The sequence below is a fragment of the Sporisorium graminicola genome, chromosome SGRAM_6, assembly GCF_005498985.1.
Source record: "Sporisorium graminicola strain CBS 10092 chromosome SGRAM_6, whole genome shotgun sequence".
In the NCBI taxonomy this organism is placed as follows: domain Eukaryota; kingdom Fungi; phylum Basidiomycota; class Ustilaginomycetes; order Ustilaginales; family Ustilaginaceae; genus Sporisorium; species Sporisorium graminicola.
The window spans coordinates 547,458-562,051 of record NC_043736.1 but is presented as its reverse complement, the minus strand read 5'-3'; the positions used below and the strand labels follow the sequence as shown (position 1 = coordinate 562,051).

At 57.9% G+C, this 14,594-nt stretch overlaps 5 protein-coding genes across 5 annotated transcripts; 1 reads left to right on the top strand and 4 right to left on the bottom strand.

The window, feature by feature from the left end:
* Positions 1-608: 608 nt before the first annotated feature.
* On the bottom strand, positions 609-3,776 carry EX895_005339 (uncharacterized protein; the record flags this gene model as incomplete). Its single annotated transcript, XM_029885931.1, has 1 exon — positions 609-3,776. The coding sequence occupies one exon, from the start codon at positions 3,774-3,776 to the stop codon at positions 609-611; it is 3,168 nt and encodes a 1,055-aa protein (XP_029737783.1).
* A 917-nt stretch (positions 3,777-4,693) lies between these two features.
* EX895_005338 (uncharacterized protein) lies at positions 4,694-6,256 on the top strand (the record flags this gene model as incomplete). Its single annotated transcript, XM_029885930.1, has 1 exon — positions 4,694-6,256. The coding sequence occupies one exon, from the start codon at positions 4,694-4,696 to the stop codon at positions 6,254-6,256; it is 1,563 nt and encodes a 520-aa protein (XP_029737782.1).
* Positions 6,257-6,410: 154 nt separating this feature from the next.
* On the bottom strand, positions 6,411-7,838 carry EX895_005337 (uncharacterized protein; the record flags this gene model as incomplete). Its single annotated transcript, XM_029885929.1, has 3 exons — positions 6,411-6,497; positions 6,577-6,667; positions 6,754-7,838. 3 exons carry the CDS (start codon positions 7,836-7,838, stop codon positions 6,411-6,413), a joined length of 1,263 nt encoding a protein of 420 aa, XP_029737781.1.
* Positions 7,839-8,504: 666 nt separating this feature from the next.
* Positions 8,505-9,917, bottom strand: EX895_005336 (uncharacterized protein; the record flags this gene model as incomplete). The annotated part of the gene is made up of 1 exon (XM_029885928.1): positions 8,505-9,917. The coding sequence occupies one exon, from the start codon at positions 9,915-9,917 to the stop codon at positions 8,505-8,507; it is 1,413 nt and encodes a 470-aa protein (XP_029737780.1).
* Positions 9,918-10,504: 587 nt separating this feature from the next.
* On the bottom strand, positions 10,505-13,507 carry EX895_005335 (uncharacterized protein; the record flags this gene model as incomplete). The annotated part of the gene is made up of 1 exon (XM_029885927.1): positions 10,505-13,507. One exon carries the CDS (start codon positions 13,505-13,507, stop codon positions 10,505-10,507), a length of 3,003 nt encoding a protein of 1,000 aa, XP_029737779.1.
* Positions 13,508-14,594: the final 1,087 nt, after the last annotated feature.

Below are 14,594 nucleotides of genomic sequence, written 5' to 3'. Positions count from 1 at the left end.
TGTCGACGTGACTGTGTGAAGGAGAGCTTTCCGATGGAAGGGAAAGAAGCAGGCAAGTTGAGCGAGGAAGAAACCGAACAATGCCGATCTTGCAAGGCAAGTGAAGCGATGAATGTGATGGTCGAGCGCGAAGCCGCGGAGGTGCTGAAACAGGGTGTAATCGCCGCGACCAGCGTTGAGCGTCTCAGTCCGCTGCAGTTTCTGCTTCCAGAACCCTCTGCTTGGACGCCGTCGAGGCTCAGCAGAAAACAGAGCTCGTGCATGCCCCGTGCCGCCGAGGCTTTTTTCGACAATTTTCCATGTTCCGTACAAAATGAGGTAACGTCAGGCACAGCACAAACGCGACAGCTTACTCGGAAAACCTCGAAACCTTCTCGTTGCAGTCTTTCACGGGAGCGACAATCATATCAACGCGGTCAAGCCCGACATAGCGTCGCTGTCATCGATTCTCCACCGCACAGTCGGACTAATCTTCGCTACTGCGATCACCTTGGTCGTCGTCGGAAAGATGGGTTGATCAAAACGAATGAGCTAGGATGGTGAAAGGTGACTGTTGGCGGGGGATGCGCAGGGATGGTCCATTACGATGGTGGCAACAAGACGCGATTCTAACCACTCGACTTCTTCTGTCTCTCCTTTTCGCGTCGCTTCGAGTTCTTCTTGCGGTTCTGCAACCTCTTTTTATCCTCCTTGCTCAACGTGCCGCTGTTTGCCAGGTCAGAGCCCGAAGGCGAGTCGTCCTGCAGCGACGGTGAGCTGGATCCACTCTGGCTGCCTTTGGCTGCTTGCGCTGATTCGACGGCGAGGAGACCATTGCTGCCGTTGACGTGGCTTGTAGGGGTCTGCGCTTGCGTCTCGTCGCCTGCGTCCTTGACTAGCGACTCATCCTTTAGCGGGTTTTCAGGCTCGCCAGTGACGGCAGGCGGGACGATACCGAGCAAGCCTGGCTGCGACTCGACCTGCACGCCATGGTCGTTCTTGCTCTCTGCGACATCCGCTTCCACCTCCCGAGTTGCCTCTTGCGCTGCGGCTGCCGCCTCCTGTTCCTTCTGCGTTTTGATCTGCTGCTCCCACATCTTGCTGTACACACCACCTTGGGCGATCAGGTCGGCATGCGAGCCCATCTCCACCACACGACCCGCATCCATGACAATGATGAGGTCGCAGTTGATGATCGTCGACAAACGGTGCGCAATGGTCAAGCTCGAGCGGCCCTGCATGAGGTTGTTGAGCGCCGACTGCAGCTGGCGCTCGGTCTGGCTGTCGAGTGCCGAGGTCGCTTCGTCCAACAGCAAGATGGGTGGGTTCTTGAGGATGGTTCGCGCGATGGCGACACGCTGCTTCTCACCACCGGACAGGCGAACGCCACGCTCGCCTACCACCGTGTCGTAACCGTCGGGGAAGCTCAGAATTCGATCGTGGATCTGCGCAGCAAGTGCAGCCGCTTCCACCGCCTCGTCCGACGCCTGGGTGTCGCCGTAGAGGATGTTGGTACGGATGTCATTGTTGAACAAGGACGGCTCTTGAGGTACGACACCGATGGCGCGTCGAAGCGAACGCTGCGTCACGTGGCGGATGTCTTGGCCATCGATCAGGATGCGACCCGACTGAATGTCGTAGAAGCGGTAGAGCAAGCGCAGGACCGACGACTTGCCCGCGCCGGACTCTCCGACGAGCGCAACACTCGAGTGGCGGTCGATCTTGAAGCTCAAGCCTTTGAGCGCCTCGACCTTGCCATCGTACGAGAAGCGCACATCCTGGAATTCAATGACACCGTCGGTGACCACGAGGTCCTTGGCGTCAGGCATATCCTTGACCTCGGTCTTTTCCTCGAGCAGTGTCATGAGCTTGTCCGTGTCGACAAGGTTCTGCTGCACCACGCGGTACAGAGTGCCGAGCATCGAGAGAGGCTGATAGACCTGCTGAAGATAGGTGACAAAGACGACGAACTGCGAGCTAGTGGCCTCGCCACGAACGACGCTGCCGGCAACGAGCATGATGGCAAAGAGCGTGCCAAATGCCAAGATGAGATTTTGCACCATGTTGAGCATATTGAGGCTGCCAATCACCTTGAACTCGGCCATCTGGTACTCTTGCAGAGCTGCACGGAAGCGCTCGGCTTCGTATCCCTCATTCGAGTAGCACTTGACGGTCTCCCAGTTCATGAGGACATCGGCGGAGATGGCGCGGCAGATCGAGTCCTTGTTGTTCATGGCGCGGCGAAGACCGGTACGCCATGAGGTGAGCTGGACACTGGTCCAGGTGTAGGCGACCATGACAATGAAGAGCAAGATGCCGATGGCGGGGCTGAAGGTGCGTGTCATGTAGACCATGGCGACAAAGATATCGATAAAGACGGGTAGCAAGCTAAAGAGCAGGTACTGGAAAAAGTTGTTGATGGCGCTGCCGCGGTCAAGAATCCTGAGCACCTCGCCAGTCTTCTTCTTGGTGTGGAACGACATGCTGAGATTAAGCAGATGCTCGAACGCCATCATGCTCATCATGCGGTCCGAGTACTGCTCCACGGGCACCCACAGGATGGCCTGAAGCACGCCCAGCAAGCTTCCGGAGCCTTGCAGCATCTTGAGCGTCGCGTAAAGGATGACGTCGCCCCAAGGCGATGCACCGGTCGAGAGGTCGTCAACGATTTTACCGAGGGCGAGCGGAGTAAAAAAGTTGACGACTCGGGCCGCGAACAGGAGCACGACGCAGACGACGGCAATGAGCTGAAGTCTCACGGACTTTGAGGGCCAGAGGTAAGGGAAGAGGAAGCGGATACGGTAGAAAAAGGTCTTGAAAGTGGGCGGAGGTGGAGCAGCGGCGACGGTGAGACCCATGGAGGCATTCGGATCGCGGTTGGGTGTCAGGGTGCCCGAGTTGGCGGCCGACTGTTGCGTCGCATTGCCGTTTGTGGTAGTGGCGCCATACGATGGGGTAGCGGAGGTACCCGGTACTTGAAGGAGGCCTGTCGACTCGTCGTTCGCTGCAGGGCCTGATGGTGGCTGCGGTGAGGACGGACCACCGGCAGCAGCAGCTGCCGCGGCCTGGTTGGCAAGGTCGGTAGCTCGCACGAAGCGCACGCGGTCCCACGAGAGAGCGAGGATGAGAACGGGGTAAAAGAGCAAAAGACGCAGGATGATCAGGCCGAGCTGTGCGATGGACCACGGACTCGTGTGTGGCAGGTCGCGACGCTGTTTGCAGACCATGTAGAGAACAAGCAGGCAGATGTCGGTGGCTGCGCCCGCGGTGACGGACCAAGCCGATTTGCCTCTGCCGTATTTGCCCCTTCCTCGGACCTTTTCCTCCCACAATGCAGCAATAACGACCAAGCCCCAGGCGAGGAGTCCACCGAGAGCTTGCACGTCGACCGCACCCCACAGATCGAGGTCGGGTTGCCATTGCTTGGGCGGCAGCACGGCACGAAGGATGATAAGGACGCCCGAGACGAAAAAAGTTCCGGCCAAGCAGAGCTGCGTGGACTGCGTCAACAGACGGCGGCGCGATCGAACGGGCACGATGACCGGCGTGGGCTGTGGTGGCTCGTCGCGCTCACTTGGTTCATTGTTGTCCGCCTCTGAACGCAGCCGGTCGTAGTCTGAGCGGCGTGGATGCAAGAGATGGGCGATGAACGCCCTTGTTGGGTCAATTAATACCGAGGCGAGCGCGATCGAGAGGATCGCGGCGGGTTGTGCGATCCGGAGAGCGGTAAGAGCACTATCATAGTTGGCATGTGTTGGCGCGGCAAGAAGCCAGGCTGAAGCAGCCGAGGTTGCCATGTTGACCGTGCTCAACAGACCAAGCTGTCGCGGGCAGTGGTGAATTGACAATCGACTGGCAACAGCGCACCTCTGTGAGACGTTGAAAACGGCGCCGATAGGCGAGGAGGCGGCCTTGAGGATGGCGAGCGAGAGCTGATGCGATGTGGAGAGGAGGTTGAAAAGCGCAGACCGACCATTGGGTGTTGCTTTTGGAAATTCCTTCCGACTTTTTCTTGTTTTGTGTGCGCAGCAACGTCGCTTCCTGAGCGCGCTCGCTCCGTGTTAGAAGCTCTCCGCCTTTTCCTTCTCACGGGATAGAAGGCCGACCTAAATTCGGCATGCGAAAAGCACGCGATACACAAATCACACATGCCTCTTTGTCCTTGACCCCCCGTCGGCTTTGCTCAAGGATCTCCGGCTTGCATGAAGATGTCCCAATCCAGCGGCTCGCTTGACAAGCTCTAGGCTGTGTTTTATGAAGCTGTATTTCAGGAATATAGCTCAGAGAAGAACGAAAAGCCTTGCAAGATGTCCATGCGCACCACGCTCTTTCGAAAGTAGATGGTGTCCAAATAAGATTGGCCCTTTTCGCTTCCGGTGAAGATTGCCTGTACCATGTCTAGAACGCCCAGGCTGCTGGAATACGATGTCTTCGAGGGAAGGCGACAGCGAGAGAAGCGACTGCTGCGAGCCAAATTCGCCTCGTTCGGTCCTGGGAGAGGCACGGACCACTGCAGTCGGTCTTGCTGACGACAAGCCGCCGGCTACAGACAAATTTCGGCCCTGCCGAGCTGTCAATTCGCCCTGCTTATCCTCGGCATCTCAGACGTTGGCACTGCCTTTGCTGTTATCAGTCAGCGGATCGCTGCTCCCGCCAGCACTTGCTTCTCGAACGCCACCAGCAGTCCCTTCCTACCCCTCAGAGCACTCCGACGATGGCACCACACGGCGAATCCGACCCCGCCGCCATTGGCGGCCAAGCAGCCGAAAAACTCAAATCCACCGCTCAAGCCGTCATCAGCGCCATCCAGCACGAAGACCAATCCGAGGCCCACCGCCTCTTCCGCTCTCATCCGGGTCACAACGGTCGCCGTAGGGCATCCACCATCTCCAGCGCCGACGCCTCGGCCTTCAAGGCTCAGCTGAGCCACGACGAGATCGGCGAGCGCTTCCCCGCCATCCAGCACCCCGGCTCCACCGGTGTCATCTACGTCACCGATCGTGCGACGAGCAATGGCTTCTACTACGGAAATCCGGAATGGGCTAACATGGGTCAAGGCGCGCCTGAGGTGGGCAACATCGAGGGTGGTACTCCGCGTTCGCTCCAGCTTGATCTGTCGCAGTTCGGCGAGAGCGTGCACGAGTACGCGCCCAACACGGGCACCATGGCGCTGCGCAAGGCGGTTGCCAACTACTACAACCAGACGTTTCGACAGAATCACTCGAAGAAATTCGAGGCTAGTAACGTGTGTATCGTTCCCGGTGGTCGTGCGGGTATGACGCGCTTGGCTGCTGTGATCGGCAACGTTAACTGCGGATACCAGCTGCCCGAGTACACGAGCTACGAGAGCATGCTCAGTGCCTTCAAGAGTCTTGTGCCCATTCCGACGGTGCTTTCGGAGGAGGATCGGTACAAGCTCAGCACGGATGATCTACGCAAGGAGATCAAGGGGCGTGGACTCAGCGCCATGATCATGTCCAACCCGCGCAACCCGACGGGCATGGTGATCGAGGGCGAAGAGCTCAAGCAGCTCGTGGAGACGTCCAAGGAGCTCGGCTGTACCATCTTGCTCGACGAGTTCTACTCGTGGTACATGCACGAGGGCCCTCTGGGTCGCGCCAACTCTGCAGCGGAGCATATCGACGACATCAACGACACACCCATCGTCATGATTGACGGCTTGACCAAAGGGTTCCGCCTGCCCGGCTGGAGGGTGTGCTGGGTCGTCGGACCGAAGGACATCATCACGGCTCTCAACCAGTCTGGCTCCTTCCTCGACGGCGGCACCTCGCATCCGATGCAGTGCATGGCGCTCCAGATGCTCGACATTGATCGATGTAACCAAGACCGCATCGCGCTCCAAAAGCTCTTCCGCCACAAGCGCCAGCACGTCCTCGCCCGACTCAAGAAGATGGGCCTCGAAGTCAAAGTCGAACCTCAGGGCACGTTCTACATCTGGCTGTCCCTCGCCAGTCTCGGAGACTCACCCCTCTCTTCAGGACTGGTCATGTTCGAGGAGCTTTTGCGTGAGAAAACGATTGTCGTGCCAGGAATCGCATTCGACATCAACCCGGCACACAGACGCAACATCGTACAGAGCCCCTGCGAGAAGTTCATCCGCATCTCGTACGGTCCCGAGCTCTCGCAAATCGATCGTGGTCTTGACGCCCTCGAGCGTGTGATCGCCAAGGCAGACCCCAAGCACGCCGACTATGCCAAAGTCGGCAAAGGATTCGCGCCCACAAAGGCTGCTCACGCGGACGCCCACAGCAAGTGACCTGTCTCGTCATTTCACGTTATGTTTGTATCTTCGAGCAATGCACAGATATAACCCACACTCCGCGCGGGCAGCTCGTCTGTCAAAGAAACAGCTTTCGTCGTCTAACTTAGCATTGCAAGACAACGATGACAACAAGAATGAAACGCGGCTACTATGCGAGCTTGTTAGCCTTCTTGTAGAGCGAGTCGATGACGTTGCCTACGTGCTTGAGAGTGTCCAACGTCACTTGGTACGTTTTCTGTTTGAGAACGCAAATAGCAAAAGTCAGTTTGAGCGCCGATTCCACCATCTCAGCAAACATCATGTTGGCTACTCACGTCTTCTACTGGCTGCTCGTACACCACGAGACAGCCGGCACCTTGATCCAAGATGCCGTGGAACACCTTGTCGAGGATCATCTGGCTCAACCTAACAACATCCAACAAAGCATCAAGGTCAGGGTCAGCAACGACTCGCACCACCGTCTCTTCCGTGAATACTCCACGACAACTTACTTGAGTTCGACCTCGCGTACGGGCTGCCTCACCTCTTTGGCGATGTGCGCGATCTCGACGCGCGAGTACGGCTCAATCACTCTGAGCAGGTTCTGCTCTAGCAGCGTATCGTACAGCGCCGAAAGGTGGTTCTTGACAATCGGGTCGTTCGACAATTCGTCCTTGTACGTCCTCAACGCCAGCTCGAAACCCTCCAGACTCCTGTCCTCGTGCGCCTGGGCGACGGCCTTCATTGCCTCGACGTCCCGTCCAGCGTATTTGGCGGCGTGCTTGCCGCTGATGATGCTGTTGACATCGTCTGAAAGATTCAGCATGATCTTACACAGCAGCATGTACTTGAGCGCGAGCGGTGCGCGGGGGTCGTCTTGCAGTGCAAACCCTTCGAGCGTTTCGAAAAAGTACGAGTAGGCGGTGGTGTAGTCTTTGTCCTCTGCATGCAGTACACCGGCCTGCATGTCGAGCTGTGCTTGCAACGTTGGTGGACAGTAGATCGAGTTGGCGGCGGTTCTCGCCGAGGTGAGTGCAGCCTTTGCTTTGGGCAGGTTGGAGATGGCGTGGTTCACCTTGGACTCGAGCAGGTGCACTTCGGTGAGGATCATCTTGTCGTCGAGCTTCTTGAGCTCGCGCAGCAATGTGTCGATGAGCGGCAGCGCCTCGCGGTAGTTTTTGTTCTCAAAGTAGAGGCCGATGAGCTTGGTCTCGAGGTTCTGCTTGAGGAAGATTCGCTTCTCCGACTTGGCCCACTCTGTGTTTTCCTTGGCAACCTGGATCTGCGTCTGCTGGCTGCCGGGGATGCCTTCAAAGTAGTCGATGAGCGTGCGCACCAGCTTGGCCGTCTTGGCTTTGGCGATGGAGCTCATGAAGGTGCGTGACGAACGCACGGTCTCTGCAAGTGCATCCGCATTCTTAGTGTCACGGTAGAGCTGGCCGAGGCGGAGCAGCGCTGCCTCTTGCTCCTTGAGCTGCGTGTCGTCGGTCGGAGACGTTTGGTTCGAGAGGATGGATTTGAGAATTCGCTCTCCCTCCTGATTGTTTCCAGCCTTGATGGCCTCGTCGGCCTGTGCTACCGTCTGTGCTGCCGTCATGTTACTGCGCTGTGGCTATTGCAGCCTGCTCGAGCTATGCACGCGGGATGAAAGGTGATGACCGTCGAAAAGATGATGTCCACCGCTCTCGTTGTTAGGCGATGCGTAGTGGAGGATGTGCGTACGATGCTGATGCGAGAATCACGCTGTGTAGCAAAACGAAGGCGAATAGGCTGGCTGTGCACCGCTATCCGTAGGTTTAAGGGACGAGCGAGAGCAGTGCGGCGGGGTTATTGTTGAAGATGTCTGAAGGCGGTGGTGATTGCGTTGAAGAGTGTCGAAGAAGGTGGAATCTGCAGTTGCGCTTTCTGTCTGCGCCTCTGGAAAGTACGCGTCAGTTGCTCAACTATTACTATATTTTCTCAAGCACTGCCGTTCTGCAACCGCATTTTTCTCGTCAAGGCGCATTGACCGTGATCGAGCGTCTTCCCTCCACAACAGCTAAGAATGTATGTTACACCGAAGAGTATGACATTCTGCCTTTTTTCTGGGCCTTCTCAGCTCCTCGTTTCTTCCTCGCCCTCGCCCCAACAACAGCAACCTTCTATACACACTGCAGCACACGGACACTACTCGAGAAGCTCACACGGACTTCCAGAGAGACTCTCTCGCTAGCGGTTCATATACTGACTTGCAATAGACCCTTGCTCATGCTCCGCTCGCCGTTCACAACCCGCTCGCCCAACTCCACTCGCGAACACCACGTCGAGCAAACAGATCCCGCACCAGCTTCTCGTTCCTCGTTTGCTTCTCGTATGCCTCCAATTTGGCCTCCTTATCCTCATTATCTGCAAACAGAGCCTTGCCATCTTCGGCAGCGCCAGCAGACAAGACGCGGTACGCCTCGACAGCACTATGCACGTGGTCTGGATGGCTCAACCCTACCAGCGTCCTCAGCTGCGGTCCCTTTCCGCTGGTATGGGGCAGCTCCGAGCCGCGCAAACCGTATGTGAGCGAAGTCAACGTAAGCGAGCTACCCTGAGCGATGAGACTTTGGCTTGCTTCTCTCGTTGCTGCTTTGAGGGCAGTGTTCGCAGGATGCCAGGGGGGAGGCGTGCCGTCGGTGAGCAGGCCCATGGAGAAGGGCGAACCGTTCATGAGCAGCGGGGCCGTCCAGGCGAGCTCCTGGAGCGAGTCGTTACCACTGTTACCACGTGGGTCGGCGGCGAAGAGCTGCTTCCAGCCCTGCAGCACGTCCGAGTGCAGGCAGTGGTTCGAGTAGCTCAGCACCGCGTCGAGTGGGCGGTAAGGTGCCGTGGTCGCCACCAGACGCGAGAGTCGCAGCAAGACGGGCAGAGGATAACCAGAGATACCCACGCGCTTGATCACGCCTTCGTCCTTGAGCTTGAATAGCGTCCTGATGGCTTCGAGGAACTGCTCGTCGCCTTTTCCGTGCACCTTGGATGCAGCCTCGAGAGTCGGCGCGAGACCCAACGACTCGAGTACTTGTTCTCTGGTCTGACTCAACCCCACCTGTTCCGGTTGCACCAGATCAGAAACGACTCCGCTCTCCCAGCCTTCATCGTGACTCCTCCCAACGCGTTCGCACACGAACTCGGCATCGTGCGTCAACGCTACATCTAGATACTCGGTGCCCAGCCTCCGACAGCTCCCCCGTACACTGCTATCGATCTTGTCCGCACTGTAGTTAAAGTGCTCCTTGTGCGGGCCATATCGTCCGCACTTGGTAATAATGAAGTACGATTCACGTGGGAACTCGGGGCGCAGACGGCGCAAGATGTTGCCCAGCGTAAACTCGGACGGAAAGTAGTATGGCGACGTATCGAACGCGTTGATGCCGTACCGCAGCGCTAGGCGAACAGTGCGGATGGGCAAGTCGGAGGCCAGAGTCTCGGACGTGTTGTACATGTCGTGTCCGAATACGCCGCCTCCAAACACGATCGGCGAAGCGTCGGCGGCCAAGTCGCCCGCGCCACGAGACAGGTTGGTGGGCGTGTTGATCGCATCCGTACGCCAAGGCGCCAGTCCGCCTTTCAGCTCATCTTCCACGAGCGACTCGAGAGCGGGTTGCTGTGGGAAGTCGGAATTGCTCGGCTCGATCGAAGGATACACCGGCATCTTTGCGTCAACGACGGCGGGACCTTGCAGAGAATGGTTGCGAACGATGACGTTCAGGTGGGGCGATCGCTATGAAGGCTTCCAATCCTCGAAAGCGGGCTGCTTAATGACTCCGAGAGACCTTGAGAGTTGCGGTAAGTCTACTTTTGCACCTTCGCTCCGTACTCGATACGGTTGAGAGAACAGGACGTCGTTGCTGTGTTTGCTATATCAAGGGAATGCGAAGACTGTTTTGCGGTCGACCTTCTTGGACCACATCGAGAATTCTGGGTCAGCTCCCCACTTTTGGAAAATAGAAAGTAACACCGACGCACGGATCGGCGTGGGCGACGTACGCGCACTTTCATCAGCGAATACAGCGGTTCACCTCCGCCAACACGCTCATGGTTCGGTCGGACCGCAGCCACACTGCTCACGACCCGTCCGACTCCCAGGCACAAGCCCACACACATGCAAGACGCTCAATCACTGAGAAAGCAAGAAACAAGGAGAGACTGGAACATGAATCGGGAATTTCAAAGAGACACTTCGTGTGCTAACTAGTGTGGTTCGAGATGATTGTTGCTGGAGGAAAGGGCGGCAGCGCATCAGAGAGTGCTTGTTTCGTCGGAATTGCTATCGCCACCACCAAGCTGCTTGTTCTCGTCATCTGCGTCAAACTCCTCCGGGCTAGCGACAGCAAGGGTTGTAGCCTTGTCCTCCTCGGCAAGCGCAGAGCCGACCTCGGGCTTGCCAAATGCGCGACCTCGAGGAGCAGCACCGGGCGCGGGTGTGCTAGGGACGCTTCCAGGGAGCGGCGTGCTCTTGAACCGGCTCACACGTGTACCCGACGGAGTGTTGCTGCGGCTGAGGTCTCCACTTCCGGTGCGTTCCGTAGCCAAGGCGGTGGTGCGGCCGCGCAGGAGCGATTCGCCGACAATGGCAGTAGCAATGGTGCCATCGGGCGCCTGATGACGGATCAGGACCGGCTTGTTGGGACGTGGAGCGATCAGCGCTGGCTGTTCGTCGGTGCTAGCCAGTGCGGAGCCTGGGCCGGGTGAGACGGGGCGGGAGCCAGGACGCGACGACGGTCGCGACGGGATGCGTCCTTCCTGCTCGGTGACATCGAAGGGGAAGTGGACGCCCTCGCGCTCGCGCCTCGGATCAGCTTCTTTGGCCAAAGCGACCTCGGCGCTGCTTTCCATGACGGGCGTAGGGGGCGCTGAGCCGTTGTCGGCGGCGGCAACCAAATCGATTCCCTTCTGACTTGCATTTCGACCCAGCTTGAAGCGAGGCAGGGCCATCTTGGGACTGGCGGGCAGCTTGAGCGCAGAACCGGGCAACTGTACCTCGTCTACGTCGTCGGGCGTCTCCACCTTCATGTCCACCAGCTCCTTGTGGCCAGGACTGGGCGGAGGACTGATCTGAGCAAAGTTCTGCTCCACCTCCGAATCGTACTCGTCGAGGATCTCTTCACCGATGAGCTCCTCGAGCACGTCCTCGAGCGTGATGATACCGATGGGCACGTCTCGCTGCGCCATCTGCGTGGCTACGGCGCCTGCATCGATGTCGTCGCCGAGAGCCTCGGGTGGCAGGTCGAGCGAGTTGGCCTTGGTCTCTGCACGATGGTGACGGCGCAGGTGACGCGACCAGAAGCTCGATTTCTTGATGGCCGAGTCGTCGAGCTGCTTCTCCTCGTCAATGTTGCCCAAACCCTGCACGCGCGCGGCGGTGTTGGAACGCTGCACCGCCTGAGTCTTGCGGGGATCGCTGTCGTTGCCGAGATCAACAAACGAGCCAGGCGAGGAGCGACGAGTGCGCGAAGAGACGATGGCGAGATGCGAGCGACCCTCCTGGAAGACGTTGAGCAAATTGAGCAGCGGCTCGTCAGCAGGAACGGTGGGAAGGGCATTAATGACCATGTCGCGAACGGGCGTCTCATCCTCGGGGTCGAGAAGCACGCACTGCTTGACCAGCAGCGCTCCGATGATCTTTTTACGCTTGATCATGGTCGTGTTGGAGGTGGTGCCTGCCTTCTCGTTGGTGGCTGCGGCCGCAGCTGTCACGGCGGATTCCTGAGACTCGGCGTTGATGGATGCGAAGTCTTTCTCGATGGTGACACTGCCATCGAGAGTGCGCTGGTCGTCCGACGTGCCCTTGTTTTGCGTGGCGCTGGCCTTGCGGCTCAGAGCGCTGAAGAGACCGACGCGGTTGGGCGTCACGGTGCCACTGCCTCCGCGCGCGCGATTGACGGGGATTTCAATCTCCTGATAGATCGGAATACGCGAGTGGCCGGAGCTGACGATCTGCTGAAGCGTCTCGTAGCCGAGCTTGGAGTCGATCGAGATCATGAAGACGCCGTCGATGGGGGTCATGGCCTGCTTGACCACCTTCTCCTGAAGGTCGAGTGCACCGCCGACGATGGTGACAGTATCATTATTTAGATCGCCACGACCGGCAGTAGCAGCGTGCATGTTGACAAGCTCCTTGAGCTCGGAGCGACGGTACACAATGCCGTGGTGAGGACCGAGCGTCCAGTGAAGCACGCGCGAGACCGGATACGCGATCGGCCAGAGAATGATGATGACCACCCGCGTCAGAGGGGCAAGCTTGGCACCGATGGCGAGGCCGTAGCGGGAGCAGACGGACTGAGGGATGAGCTCGGCAAAGATGACGACGAGCACGATACTGACGATGACGGCCTGGACACCACCACCGAGCAGAGGGTCGGCGATGATGGGGAGCGTCTCGTTGGTGATCATGTTGGCGATGAGCAGCGTTGTGAGCAAAAGATGACCGTCCTTGCGGATAGGCATGATTTTTTCTGCGTATCGCTTCTGCTTAGGAGTTCCTTGCAGCGCGAGCACCTGCAGCTGTGTCTCATCAAGCGACATGTAGCCGAGAGTGAGACCAGCGAAAAGACCCGACAGTACGACGAGGATGGGGATGAGGATACCATAGACCGCCTTCTGCGCGTCGGAGAGCTTGGTCTCGTGGCACTTTCCCTCGTCATTACTAGCCTCGGCACGCTTCCAGAAGCGGAAACGCGAGGCTCTGGGCGCAGCAGTAGCGGTGAGATCCCCCACAGAGCGTTTCTGAACAGAAAGACGTTCGTAGAGCTCGTCGAAGAATGCCTGAGACTCGGGGGAATCGCCGGCCAGCTTGCTAGGGTGCGTCTGGCTCTGGATCCATTGCAAAATGTTGCGATGGGATGCAAAAGCGGGGAAGGGAAGGTCAGCAGCGGAGGGCTGAGCGTCCGAGACGCTGCCCTGGTACGCAGATGCTATGACACGATCATGATGGGCTATGTCAGAGAAGGCGGGATGAGAGCCTTGTGCGTCGCCACTGGGCTGAGATCGATGAACGGCGTCGGGGACGTCGTACGCTTGGACCGAAGAAGGACAAAGGGCGAGGAAGAAGGCGAGGCTGCCGAGAAGGAGGCAGACGACGGTAAACGAAGATCGAGCTCGAGTGGCAGACGAGGCAGAGGAGGTAGATGAGCGGCGGCGGCGGCGGTTGGTGGAGCAGGCGGACGCGGTGCTGCTGTAGGAACGTGGAGTTAAGGCTCTACAATCATCAAGGTCAGGACCATCGTTTGCAGGAGACTCCATTCGTTGAAAAGAGAGGAATAGAAGGCAAAAGGGTATGGATGTTGGTGTTGATGTCGTTGATATCGATTGAGACGATGCCAAAGTACGTCGTGGTGAGCGAGGTGGTTGAAGTGAAAAGGACTTGGCGAAAGTGATTTCCACGTCTATAAGTACAAACACGACTTTGGGACTGAATGCGAGGCTGCGCATATCCTGCGGAACGGCAGTGCAGTCTGGGCTGTGAAATGCAGTGCAGCACAGGGCGGCGGCGCACTTTCAGAATTGCTCAGCACCGCGAGGGAGCGTGAGTGGGACGGCAATTGAACAGAGCCTGCGGTCTGACGCGGCGGTTGGCTAGTCCAGAGACAAAGTCCCTGCAGCAAGCGAGTTCCCACCCGGCTATTTTCAGAAACGCCAAGGCAGGGTGCGCTAAAATGAGGCGATGCACGCTCTTGCAGCTGCTTGCGCGATCCGGCACACTACTGCAGCATCAAGCGAAGGGCAAACAGAGCGAGAGACACTCTTCGTTAGTCTCGAGAAGCGCGCACAAAAGTTGCAACGCAACACGAGCGATTCGTGTTTGGCGAAAGACCATCACGATCCACAGCACTGTGCTGTTTTGATTTTTTCTGTCTGTAAGCAGGCAGAGCTCGTGACTGGGGAGGAGCAAGGTTCATGCTCGTCGTATCGCGAGTTTGTGTTCGGTCAAGTCGAAGCTTATCACCCGAATGAGGATCCGGCTTATCTTCTCAGCGTGGGTTGAGGGACCACGAGGCATTCACAAAGCGTGTGGTCTATGTTTGGGGCGGCGTAGCGCAGTTGGCCGATGACGACACCAACCGAACTTCAACATGCCGTCTCGCTCTTGGCTCGGTTTGTGACTTTTTTGCAATAGGATCTCTCGAGACCCGACTGGGATCTGACCCGCCAGTGGTCATCTTTGCGGCCAATCGCACTTAAGACCCCGTTAAAAGATCTCTGCTTCGAGATCGCCGTCTGCCTTGGTCGTGTGGTCATGGCTCGTCTCGCCAAAGACTTGGTGCGGATTGCCAATTTTGGCCACAATCTAACAATTTTATAAGGCATGTCCTCTATTACCGCTCAAGAC